The sequence below is a fragment of the Arachis ipaensis genome, chromosome B6 (genome assembly GCF_059453495.1).
Source record: "Arachis ipaensis isolate K30076 ecotype BB chromosome B6, ASM5945349v1, whole genome shotgun sequence".
NCBI classification, from domain to species: Eukaryota; Viridiplantae; Streptophyta; class Magnoliopsida; order Fabales; family Fabaceae; genus Arachis; species Arachis ipaensis.
Genome location: NC_142441.1, coordinates 17484119 through 17498153, shown reverse-complemented (window position 1 = coordinate 17498153; position 14035 = coordinate 17484119). Strand labels below are relative to the sequence as shown.

The following is a 14035-nucleotide window of genomic DNA, read 5'->3' as shown; positions in this document are numbered from 1 at the left end:
ATATATATATATATATATATTTCTCATATAATTAGAAGCTAACTCTTATTGAGATTCATGGTTGAAAATTTTTTTTCAATTAATGCAGTTGTTATGAAAAAAATTAAAATTAATATAAAAAAGATAAATAATACTCTTTTGAATCATTTTTTTTTAAAAAAGATAAATTTCATTTAAATTGAAAATTGATCATTCTAATGATATCTAATATAAAATTCTTAAATTAATTATGAAATATGAAACATTGAATAAAAATTTATTGTGAAGTCAAATTCAATAATTTAATAAAATAAATAAATATTATTATTATATACTATTCAAAAAAAAATTTTAAATTGTAATAGAGACACTTGCCTCCAATCACATACGTACCTCGTATTAAGAGTAAATAATCATATTTTCATCATCAAAATTTCAGGTATTGATAAATTTATGTTAAAAAAATTTTCACTTTAGATCACATAATTTTAAGGGCAAAAAACATAAATAAGCTAAGCTGAGTGATATTTTATACAAATCAGCCAAAGCAAAATTTGGTTCATCAATCAACCAAACCACGTTTACATGTAGTTCGAAATAGGTAGGTTCGAACTCATATAACATGTAATTCGAATAATGTAGATTCGAATTATACACTGACACACAAACCAACATAATTCGAATCAGGTTGATTCGAACTACTTCCAATGACGCAAAACCATGTAATTCGAAATGAGTTAATTCGAATTACACAAAGTATAGTTCGAATCAGGCTGGTTCGAATTATAAAGGACCAGAGGTGTATATATATAGTGTGAACGTGAGTTGCTCTCATTAGAGGGGGAAAATGGCTAGTGAGGAGAGTTTTGTAGTGTTGGTTCACCACAGAGGATCGATTAAGAGGAAAACACGTTCCGGTGTGAAGTTCACTGATAAGGATCCTCTCAGTATTTTCGTGAGGCCTACGACGAGGAATGATGACCTTGTTAACTCTGTACTGCTGAAACTTGGTCTGGAAGGTGTGAAACGGGTTAAGAAGTTTTTCTATCGCATTCCAATCACGGTGCTCAAAGAAACCGTGAAGTATGATTGTTTCACGATCGGAAGTGATGAGGACTTGCAGGTCATGTTTCATTGTCGCCGGCAGTTTCCCAAAGTGAGGACACCAGAGCTGTTGGCAAAGTTGGTTGATATAGTATCCAGCTCGGGGGACTCGAACCGGAATACCCCAACTTTAGGCACGGTAGCCGGTTCTAGCTCCAGACCTGCCGGTGCATCTTCGTCCGTCCCTGTGTACGAGCCACCCGTCCAGCCTGTCGCCTCCCCTTCGTTCGTTGTTGATCTCAACGGCAGTGTAGGCGGCGAGGTTGGAATAGGGAATTTTGTGCCGACCTCTTTACAGTGTGCTGTACCGGCTGGGGTTAGAGATGGATTGTTGGATGATCCAGAGGACGATGATGTGGAGCCGGATATGATTGCTGATGACAGTGGCGATGATATTAGAGCGAGTGAGCCTGCTGGGGCGCGAGGTGGTTCTAGCTCTGGCACACAACAGTACCCTCCACATTTTTCATCTTTGGACTTGGATACCATGAGACAGGAGGGGGTTCCTGGGGAGCCTGCTGGATTTGGCGCTAGAGATGCGGAAGGGTTTGTAGGTCTAACAGAGTTTCAGGTTGGTCAGTAATTTCAGGATAAAGATGAGGCCGTGTTAAGTGTCAAGACTTACAGCATCCGACGAGGGGTACAGTACAAGGTAGTGGAGTCTGACTATCGCCGGTATGTTGGCAAGTGTTCTGAGTTTGGGAATGGGTGCACATAGTTGATTCGGCTTAGTCTCCGGCAGCGCAAGGGCATTTGGGAGGTCAAACGGTACAATGGACCGCATACGTGTCTCGCGACCTCCATCTTCAGCGACCACAGGAGTTTGGATTATCATGTGATCTCGTCATTCATTATGCCAATGGTTAGGGTTGATGCATCCGTCAGCATCAAGGTGCTCCTAAATGCCACGGCCGCACACTTTGGGTTTAGGCCGACATACAGGAGGGTGTGGTTGGCGAAGCAGAATGCTATTGCCCTCATCTATGGTGATTGGAATGAGTTATACAACGAGTTCCCTAGGTGGGTGTTAGGAGTTCAGTTGACGATGCCTGGTACTATTGCAGTCCTTAGGACGAGCCCTGTTCGAGCTAGGGGACAGCTGGACGAGTCTCAAGCTTATTTTCACCGACTGTTCTAGACGTTTCCACCATGTATCAAGGCATTCCATCATTGCAAGCCGTTGGTTAGTATTGACGGCACCCATCTGTATGGCAAGTATGGGGGAACGTTGCTTGTCGCGATTGCACAGGACGGGAACTCCAACATTCTGCCTGTTGCATTCGCACTAGTTGAGGGTGAGAATGCCGAGTCCTGGTCCTTCTTTCTCTCCCACCTGCGTCAGCACGTGACACCGCAGCCGGGTCTGCTGGTTATATCGGACAGGCATAACAGCATCAAGGCCGCGCTTGAGGCTCCCGACGGAGGATGGCTACCTCCAGCTGCATACCGTGCATTCTGCATTTGACATGTAGCAGCAAATTTCGCCCTAACCTTCAAGGGCAAAGACGCAAGGAGGCTTCTTGTGAATGCAGCGTATGCTAAGACCGAGGTAGAGTTCGATTACTGGTTTGATATTCTGCGGTTTGAAGACCCTGCCATGTGTAAGTGGGCGAACCGGATTGAGTATTCATTGTGGACACAGCATTGTGATGAGGGTCGGAGATTCGGGCACATGACGACAAATATCTCTGAGTGTGTTAACTCAATCCTCAAGGGGGTCAGAAACCTCCCTGTGTGCTTGCTGGTGAAGGCAACTTGTGGAAGGTTGGCCGAACTATTTGTCTGCAAGGGAAAAGAGGCTGAGGCCCAGCTTGGTACCGGATAACAATTCAGTCAATACCTGGTGAAGTGTATCGAGGCCAATTTGAAGACGGCGAGGTGCTTCACGGTGACTTTGTATGACAAGGATAACTCGGAGTTCACCGTCGTAGATACGACTCCCACTGGTGCATTCTCACTGGGTAGCTACAGGGTCTCACTTGGATCTCAAACATGTGATTGCGGATATTTTCAGGCACTTCATTTCCCGTGTCCTCATGCCTGGCATGCTGTGCCTATTCACGGCTTACTTGGCAGCCGTATGTCCACCAGGTGTATCGTCTTAGTTCGGTGTTTAATGTGTATCAGATGGGGTTCACACCTCCCATTCCGGAAGGTTTCTGGCCACCATACGATGGGCCGATAGTGATCCCATACCCGAACAAGAGGCGTGCGAGGGAGGGTCTGTCCCAGGTCCACTCGGATACGGACCACTATGGACGAGGCAGATCCAAACCGGCCGAAGAGATGTGACCTCTGTCGGCAACCCGGACACACATGTCGGAGTTGCCCACAGATCGGAGGACCAACCCATATAGGGGGACATCAGTAGGTGTATTCTTAGCTTTAGTACCTCGTTGATTTCACTTTTGCGTTTAGATTCCACTGTTATAGGTTTTGTTAGTTGGAGTTGATAACTGATAAAATTTGTTAAACTTAATGCAATGTACTTTGCATGCGATATTAATTAATGAATATGTTCCGTTTCCGAAGTGAAGTATGAAATGTCCGATGAATACATAAGGCAATAACTCCATCTACAAATTAAATGATACATGATAACCAACACATTACTTAAACATAGATAACCAAAATACAACTTGGATCCTACAAATACATGAAAGACATAAATAAAGGTGGCTAGGATACACCACTAATCATGAAATACAGTCATACAACTTACACAAATCATCTGAATAGGTGTGAACCGGTGAAGCAACGACGGGGTACCCGTGTCCTCTGGCCTCTCCAGATAAGCGGCTCCTCATCCTCGATCTCATCCTCATCCTCATCCGAGGCAGGCTGTGGAACTGGCCTAGGCTGGACGGTTGCCCCAGACGGCCCAGCAACTGAGTGTGACCCAGCAGTATAAACGGAAGGAGGGGTACCACCCAATGCAAAGTAGTCAGGAGCAGGCATGGTAGGAGGCTCGTTTAGATCCACATCTAAAGGTGCCTGTGTCCCCGACGTCTGACCACGCCGACGTGCCGCATCATCCTCCTACATGATGGCACTAATCTCATCTAGGAAGTGTGATCCGCCGAAGTCCGCATCAAGACCATCACTGGCCAGCAAGTCAGAAAACATCATCGTCGGGCTAACCCATGGCGTACTCTCTTGAAGTGTCTGGTCATGCACGGGGACACCAACGAAGTAATCGCCTAGTAGCCCTGAACCAAGTCCACTGTCACCCTGGTCAGCCCCATCTCCCATGCCGGACCCGTACCACTCTCCACCATGCCCCCCATGATGGGGACTAACACCCCCAATAGGTCCGTGCTGATCGCCGTCTTCGTCGTCGTCACCACCATCACCGTGATTGTGATCCACAACACGCGCTCTCCGTCTGCCTCCACGCCCTCGTCGTCTACCTCTACGTCCACCCGCCGCGTCACCCTCGTCCATAGCCTGGTTCAGCCACCTCCACTCTTGCTGGCTCCGTCATGTCCCCACACGAGCTTTCCTCTTAACCCGACGCCTATCCGGCACATCGTCTACACGATCCATATTGGGAACTCGCCCAGCACCTCTCTGCGTCGCCTCCACAGGAATAGGAATGGCTCTCAGATCCCCCAGGTACATCTCTAGTGACAAGAACCTCTTTCCATCATGTGAGGGTCCCGGGTCTGCGACAACATTGAACCGGAGAACGTGGTCCGCACGGCTCTCCCAATGAGGATGCTAGAACTGCAAACTGTACGAGAACCAATTATCACCTCATCTCCCGTCCTTCGACATCGGAAAGTTGATGTTCAGGGCGGGCTGGGGACGGAGTTGAACTCCGCCGAACTGCGGTAAGACCCTATATATCTGATGTCACTCTATCACGGCAAAATATATCAGTGACGTCACAGACCGCCATAACGCCGTATGATGAGGCTCCAACACCTCCGGATGCACAACCTGAAGGACGTCGGGGGAGCTATAGGGCATCCAGATGAACTGCAAAAAGATTTCAACATTATCAGGCCAAATCATGACCCAAAGTCCTAAAGCTTAATTAACTAAACATTGACGGTTAGTATACTCACATCCCTGGCATGTAACATGTCTATCCGCAGCCTCCACATCTGCACTCTAGGTCTCTTCTCGCTACCAGAAGGGTTGTGACCTGACCACCTGCATCTCACATCGGTGTTATAGCGTGTTAAAAGTGTGACAAAATAGTACAACATTATAAGGGGACATGGAATTAAATAATTTAGCTTGAAATAGAAAAGTCTGAGAATGGTACCTCGAGGCCAACGGCCAGCTAAACGTATCATACCCAGCAGGCCTAAACCCAGGAAAGTGCCAAAAGATCCAAAACTGAAGTAACTGTAACGGGCCAGCTAACTTCACCACATGTCTGTTGGCCACTCGGCACATGCACCGGTACAACCATGCTAGTGCTACCGACCCCCAGCTGTAGCTCCCCATCTCCTCAAACCTAGCCACGTAGGGTAGCCATCTGATGTAAATACGGTTGCCGGACTTGTCGGCAAACAGCTGAGTGCCCAACAACATCATGATGTAGGCACGAGCAAAGCGCCACACTGTCTCCTCATCGGCTCTCGCGGGGCACTCTCCAAAAGTCTCCTGGAACCAGGTGCAGTTTACTACAAACTTCTGAACTTGGTTCACAGGAGGAATCACTCCAAGCAACTCCTGAAACTACACCCAAACTGGATGGCCACCTTAGATGTATAACTGGAAATTTGTCAGGCAACCACTGACATAACGCCCGTCCGCTGACAACCCCAACTGGTACGCCACGCCCTGAAGTGTGATCGTGCACTCTCCGAACGGCATGTGGAACGTGTGCATTTCCGGACGCCACCGCTCGACGAAGGCACTGACAAGGGGCTCATCTAATTGGAACCATCTATCGTTCAGTCTCGCAAGATGGTATAATCCGGCCATCTGCAAGTACGGAACATACCTCTCATCGAGTCGCATGCCCTGCTGCCGCCGCATGCTCGAGATGCATCGCTGGGGCTACGCACTACATGGACCGCATAATTAGAACCACTTACAAAACCACTAACAAAAACAACTAACAACATAAACCACTTATGGAAACCACTAACAAAAACCACATACAAAAGCAATATAATAAACCACTACCAAAACCACATACGTAAACCGCCAACGTAAATCACTAACATAAACCACATGCAAATCCACTTACAAAAATCACATGCAAAACCACTAACATAAACCGCATCCAAAACCACTAAATAAACCACTTCCAAGACCACCAACATAAACCGCTAACATTAACCGGTAACACAAACCATCAACAAAACCGCATACAAAACCACTAAAATCAACTGCATGCAATACCACTGACAAAAACCACTAACATAAACCGCCAATAAAACCACATGCAAAACCTCTAAATAAACCACTTGCAATACCACTAATATAAACCACAAACAAAACCACTAACTAAAAGCACAAAAGTCAACCGCATTCAAAACCACTAACATAAACCACATCCAAAACCACTAACATAAACCACATCCAAAGCCACTAATAATACCACATGCGAAACCACTAACGTAAACCAATAACAATACCACACCCTAAACCACTAACGTAAACCACTCACATAAACCGCCAACAAAACCGCAAATAAAGCGACTTCAATAAACCACATGCAATACCGCCAACAAAAACCACATCCAGAACCACAAAAATAAACCACTAGCAAAAAAAATTAACTACTAACCTCGTCGTTGATGACCCCGGCAATATGAGCCACTCCATCCAAGCGATATAGTCTACCTGGATCGTCCCCCATCAGCTAACTATCCTGCTCGAGCCTTTGTCGGAGCGAATCTGGGTTGTTTTCTCTGGAATTTGATGGGGTCTGAGAGTGGGGAAGTGATTTGAATAGGGTGAATTCGAACTCCTTTTATAGCCAAATCTAGTGTAATTCGAAACAGGTCAATTCGAATTACTACTAGTGGCAAAAAAAAAGTAATTCGAATCAGCTTGCCTCGATTTATCCAATGTGTAATTCGAATCCATCCGATTCGAATTATGCTATGTTCACGTGCTAAGGTAATTCGAACCAGCTTGTTTCGAATTACATGTAAACCTAGTTCGATGTACCCTGATTCGAACTATATGATTTTGTGCAATGGTGGATTCCAGAATTAGTTTTCTATTTGGCTGATTTGCGTAAAATTTACCTCTCATTGGCTTATCTTGGTGTTTTGCCCTAAATTTTAAATGACAAAATTACTCCAACCCTAAAATAACTTATTAAAATTTTTTAACTATCCTTTCTTATCTAACACAAATCTCAACTATAAACTCCAATCTTATCTCACTTTAGGCCTTTGCCACTACTCCCACTCCATTCCACTTGCAACCACGAAAAAAAATAAAGAATCTCAATATAATTATCCAACTCTGGAAATGGATCCTCTCCAGTTTTTTTTTTACACTTGACAGAATCTAGTATGATTTCTCACCTTTGATTCTATAAGTGGGACCAGAAATAAATAAGAGAGAGAGAGAGAGAGTAATAAATGGTTAGATTAAACACTGCACATCATCCAGTTTTTTTTTTCACTAGAGAGGATCCATTCCCAATGCAGTTCAAAACAAAATTATTCAGTTAAAATCTCACGTTGTTGATTCCAAACAAATTCATCTTTGCGATTCAAAATATTTTTAATCTTCAATTTTAATTTTAATTAGTTGTTTCTCTCAAAATCATAAATTTCTCGCAAAACCCAAATTCATGTTATAAAAATACAGGGATGCTATACATCTATGTAACTATGTAACCAAGTTGGCCCAACACCAAAAAAACTCAATACCATTAAATGAAACGTGAAATACATGCGTCCAACACACACGAAATCGCTCTTACCCAACGCTTCTTCTTCTTCTTCTTCTTCTTCTTCTTTTTCTTCTTCTTCTTCTTCTTCTTCTTCTTCTTCTTCTTCTTCTTCGCGTTCCTCCTTCTCCTCCTTTTTCGCGTTCCGTCTTCTTCACGTGTTTTCTCCTTATCGTCATTCTTTTGTTGTTGTTGCTACTGTATTTTTTTGTCTTTTTCTCCTTCTCTCTCTGGTAAAGAAACAGTAGAAGGTGAGGAAGAAGAGTTTTGAATAGTGTAAAATGAACCGAACATAGTACTCATGGTGAACCAAACATAATACAATTGTATAGTACTGAGTAAACGAAACATAATCCATTATATAAAATTAAATTCAAACAGTTTTCTGCAGAATGAACCGAACACAGTACTCATGGTAAAACAATTGTATAGTATTGTGAACGAAACATAATCCATTGTATAAAATCAAATTCAAATAACTCTGCTTACAATTTACATATTATCAATTCAATTCAGTACATCTCCGTCCATTTAATTCAATTCAAATTAGCAATTGCATTCCATTCAATTCGATTCAAAATTGAATAATCCAAACTTTATCAGTTTGATTCGTTTCAGAAGAGTAATCCAAATCGCTCTCCTGATTTGAAGTTGAGTCATTTATTGTTTCGATTCAGAAGTGCATATCGAAGAAGAAAACGAAGAAGAATAGGAAGAAGATAAATGCAACCAGATCGAAATAAGAAAACGAGAAGATGAACGCGACCAAAGGAGAACGACGAAGACAATGCAGATCAATAAGAAAGAACGCGAGCAGAGAAGAAGGAGGTTTATGTTGCAGCAAAAAGTTTACGTTGAGCAAAATTTTAGGTTGCAGCACGTTATATGTAGCGCGTGCATGACAAACAAGTGAGGGGTGGGGACGCGCGTGTGGAGGAAATTACTTGGTTAACAACTATGTAAAAAATACATGGATGCAGAGCTTTTCTGATAAAAATAATATTTGAATTTGAAAGTGTCGACGTCGTTATTGGAAGTTTGAATAGTTTAAAAATTTTAAAAATATTTTTAGAGTTTGAATAGTTTTGCAATTAAAACTATTTTTTAATTTTTTATAGTAAAAAATGGTTAATTTACTTTTTAATTAAAGTATTATACACTCAAAATTAGGGCTGGCAATGGGTAGGGTAGGGTAGGGTTTGACTCTATTCGCGGGTTGAGAATCTCTCAACTCTAACCCTACCCGCACTCTAAAATCCTAAACCCTATCCTACCCTATCCTACCCGCAGAAATATCAAATTTTTTCAAAGTTATACATATTAATAACTTAAAAAATAAAAAACTAATGCTTTAAATTACTAAATTAATTAACTAGTTTAGTAGTTGTTCACTTATTATAAATTATTACATAAAGGAGATTGTGAGTTCAACTCTTATTTCTTTCACTATATACCTAATTTTTAAAAAATACGTGTTATATATGAGATGCCCATACCCTACCCTATCTGCAGAAATACCCAGACCGTATCCTACCCTATCCACACCAGATCGAATAACCTACCATACTCGAACAGATTGGACCGAATTAAATAGATGCGGATATGATATGAATTGCTAGCCCTACTTAAAATAGCCTTTCACTGATGTTACTACTATCTTTTTTCACGTGAACATACATTTTTCCTCTTGAAAATAGTCTAATGATTCAAATCTTGTCGCGCATTTAGTATCTCTGGAAGGCAAAGAAAAAATAAATAAAATATATTTCAATTTTCTAAGTTAGAGCGGAGATTCTTGGTGCCGCTGGTAGACGTGGACAGCAATAGCATAATGCGTTGATAATTGCAAGGTTCAAAGTTGTGGGACGCCATATGTTCCTCTAAGCAATGCAATGCCACGTCAATAGGAGCGTTTTTACTAACGAAACCGATCAAGTAAAGTGTGGGTTGCTGTGTTCTATTCAAAGGGGAAAACAATGAAAGCATGATTATAGAGAGGAACTAAACAAAATAATGAGAGGATAAAGACAAAGCATAATAGAGACTTCCACCACATACTTTGATCATGAAGCCATTGTCTCGAACGAGAGGTTACCATTCAATTCTACATCTATCTATGATTTTCTAAACTAAATAGTAAATACGTAGTAGTGACTAGTGATTAGTGGCTAATTAAATGATAGATAAATAAATTTAGGAAAAGTATATTTAATAGGTATGAATTTGACGCATCAAATAAAATGTAACAAATTGGTAATATCTAAAGGGTTAATTATCGTATTTTCAAGAGTGACTATTCATATAAGTAAAGTTAAAATAATATTAATTATAATTAAATATAAATAAGCATTTAAGTTGATTTCAACAAACTTTAGATTTGATAATTCACAATTTAGTTCCCACTAAATTTTAAATTTTTGATACACACATGAAATAAATAAATTTTTAACAAATTTTGTTATAAAACAATTAAAATTTCAAAAAAATATTATGATAAAATAAATTAGATATACAAAAAAATTTTAAAATCAATTTAAATGGTTAATTTTAGAATAATAGAAACACACTATAATAATTTAAATATGAAATATACTTTAATATTTTGAAGGAAAGAGAAAGTAAGAAGTTAATAATGTTAATCCCCTTGATATTAAAAGTCATTTTGGTCCCTTCCTCTTTCTGTTGTGTGTTTCCCGGAGGCAGTGGTGGCGAGAGAGGAATGCAACGACTCCTCCTCCCTCCGACGATCCATGTGGAGAATTCCGTCGAGTAGGCGAGTACAGTAGAAAGAGGCTGAAACTGAAACTCAAAAAGTTTAACCGATGGAGCAGTCAGTGCTTGACGGCATAATCAACCGTCTCCTCGAAGTTCGCGGGCGCCCCGGCAAGCAGGTTCAGCTCTCGGAGTCCGAGATCCGCCAACTGTGCCTCGTTTCCAGAGACATTTTCTTGCAACAATCTAACTTATTGGACCTCCAAGCTCCCATTAAGATTTGCGGTACCCTAACTAACTTAACTTGTTCCAATCCCTCACTCACTCAACTCCTTTTATTGATTCGTGTTTGTTTCAGGTGATGTACATGGCCAATACTCCGATCTTCTACGCCTTTTCGAGTACGGCGGATTACCACCGGAAGCTAACTACTTGTTCTTGGGAGATTACGTGGATCGAGGCAAGCAGAGTTTAGAAACAATTTGCCTTCTTCTTGCTTATAAAATTAAATATCCTGAGAATTTCTTTCTGTTGAGGGGAAACCATGAATGTGCTTCTATCAATAGGATATATGGTTTTTATGACGAGTGTAAGAGGAGGTTCAATGTCAGTTTATGGAAGACTTTCACTGAATGCTTCAATTGCCTTCCCGTCGCCGCCCTTATCGACGAGAAGATTTTGTGTATGCACGGCGGACTTTCTCCGGACCTGCATAGTTTGGATCAGATCAGGAATCTGCAGCGCCCTACTGATGTGCCTGACACCGGTTTGCTTTGTGATCTTCTTTGGTCCGACCCTAGCAAAGATGTTCAAGGATGGGGAATGAATGACAGGGGAGTTTCTTATACCTTTGGTTCTGATAAAGTCTCCGAGTTCCTCCAGAAACATGATCTTGATCTTGTATGCCGCGCTCACCAGGTTAAATTCCAATTCAATTACTTCATTTGTGTTGCCATGTTGTTGTGAGAATTTTATGCAATCACACTTATAAACTGAAATATCATCCTTGTGTTTGTAGAATAGCTTTTGCTTTTAGGCAAACATCTTCCATTGTTTAAGTTTGGATTGGACTTGAAATTCGTTTTTGGTTTAATTTGTTTGATACAGGTTGTGGAGGACGGATACGAGTTCTTTGCGAACCGACAGCTTGTGACAATATTTTCAGCTCCTAATTATTGTGGGGAGTTTGACAATGCTGGTGCCATGATGAGTGTTGATGAAACACTAATGTGCTCGTTCCAAATCTTAAAGCCGGCTGACAGGAAGACAAAGCTCAATTTTGGAAGTACGACCACTGCCAAGCCCGGAAACTCTCCGGCTGGAGTAAAGGTAAGAAGATAGTTTAGTGTTTTCTGTAAATTAATGCTCAATTATCTGCTGATTATCTTCTTCACATAAATGAGATATTTGTGAATACCAATCTTCATAGTGAATTGGCAATTTCATGCTTATTGCTTGATTTTCTTTTAGCTGAGACTATATGTATCGATTTTCTATGAAGTATTTAGATTACAATAATGCCAATGTATATCATGCTTTACTTGAATCAAACACCATGTTTGCCACCTTCAGAAAAATAATACATGAAGTAGGTAGTTGTGATGATTACACAAAAACATGGTGATGAGGGACATGTGCTTGAGGATAGGTTTCATGCACCAGCCTTGTCCAACTAATTATACTAGGAATCAGGAAATCATGGTATTAGCGTAAACAGCAAAATATGAACCATAGCAGCCCAAGCTATTTGATGTAGCAATTATTTCAAGAGTAAACACCAATTCAGTCCACCTATGATCTAAGTCGCATCAGTTTGGTCCTTCAAAGGAACTTGACATCAATCGGGTTTCTAAATAATAGAAAGTGACATAAAAATTAGCGGAATAATTTGATGTGTTATTATAATGGTTATTTATGGTGCTTTAGTTGTAAAAGGTATGTGCTAATGGTAAGTTCCCAAGCATGGATTAGTAGTCCATCACCCAAAAAGGGTGTGGGAGTACCTCATTTGATATCACAAGTTAACTAAACTATTGCAATCTTGCAAAGTTTCACATAATTTAGGCTATTATGCAAAAATTCTTTAAATTACTAGTATCCATGTTTCTAATCTATGGATCCCCCCACCCCCCAAAATTGTTTCACAGCATGCCTTTCCTAACATGTTCTGAAGTTGTTCTCGCCATGACTTTTGGTGAAAAGATTGCTGCCACAAGTGGTCTACTATATGATGAACACCTAATAGTTGCAAGAAAAGGGAAGTAAGAGATGGTTTGGATCCACACATGGATATTTGGAATTGTAAAATCAAAGGGAAACACATTCTGAAGTATGTAAACCATTGTTTTTATATTGGTACAAATTTGCATTTGAAGATGGAGAACCATAATCTCCTTCCTTATCTTCGTTGTACACTAATGGTATGTTTTCTAAATTGTAAGCTTTTCATTTTTCAAGAATAGATGGATAATAGCAGAAAACTATTTGAAAAATGCTTATACTATTGGCATATGGATGCAGTAGAGGAAAACAGCTCTGCTATTTGCTTTTTCGTGGGGCAATAGAAGCATATTAAAGAGCAATTGAGGATCGTGTTGGTCATCTGTTGTATTCTGTTTATGGCTGTTAATGTCTTATGGCCTCTGGCCTCGGTTTAGGTTTTTTTTTTTTATTTCCTTAATTAGAAGTGAAAAGTCCAGTACATTTTTTTTTTACAAAAAATATGAGACTCGAACCCGCAACCTCTTAATTGAGTATGGGGAGACTATGGCCCAGTTTGGGTAACTAACTTAATTAAGCTTTTTTTGATAAAATAACTTAAACAATAAATGACTCTGTTAAAAGTAACTTATAAATAAGTTATTTTGTGTTTGAATTTTTAACTCTAAAAGTGCTTATTTTAAAGAAATATAATGAAAAGTAGAAGTATTATAAGAGAAGTTATTTTTTTTAACTTCTCTATAAGCTCCAAAATAGCTTCTTAGAAAGTTGCAATTTGGTTTTGAAAATTGCACTCGATATTAATACTACTACTTTTCATAAGTCAAAAATTAAAAAAAGCTACTTCTAGAGTTTTCCAAATGGGCCCTATGTCATTTGAGCTATTACTCATTGGCAAGTCCAGGATATATTTGATGCTACATTTAAGTAATCTTTTTACATATTTCATAATCAAACTAGCTTAAACTAAACCTACACTTTTTCAAAAATGAAATAGCTTGCTTGTGTTTTACGAGCACATTTTTAAGAGTATAATATTATAATTTTTTTAAGTTTTCGATATATTTAATGTATTAGAAATGTATTTTTTTAATATTTTTAATAAAATTTTTTTATAATATTTTTAAAACGTGTCCTTGTCATTAA

The 14035-nt window shown here is 40.1% G+C and overlaps 1 protein-coding gene and 1 pseudogene across 2 annotated transcripts; one reads left to right on the top strand and one right to left on the bottom strand.

Annotated features, from left to right (window-relative positions):
• Positions 1-3810: 3810 nt before the first annotated feature.
• On the bottom strand, positions 3811-4527 carry LOC148554745 (uncharacterized; annotated as a pseudogene).
• Positions 4528-10571: 6044 nt separating this feature from the next.
• LOC107645768 (serine/threonine-protein phosphatase PP1 isozyme 3) lies at positions 10572-13260 on the top strand. Of its 2 annotated transcripts, XR_015885896.1 has the most exons (5): positions 10595-10954; positions 11028-11587; positions 11777-11998; positions 12817-13089; positions 13190-13260. XR_015885896.1 is itself a non-coding variant. In XM_016349870.3 (4 exons), the coding sequence occupies exons 1-4, from the start codon at positions 10780-10782 to the stop codon at positions 12838-12840; spliced, it is 981 nt and encodes a 326-aa protein (XP_016205356.1). In that variant the 5' UTR covers positions 10572-10779; the 3' UTR covers positions 12841-13162. The 2 variants fall into 2 exon arrangements, 1 of the variants encoding a protein (XP_016205356.1); XM_016349870.3 differs by lacking the exon at positions 13190-13260 and having other exon boundaries at positions 10572-10954; positions 12817-13162.
• Positions 13261-14035: the final 775 nt, after the last annotated feature.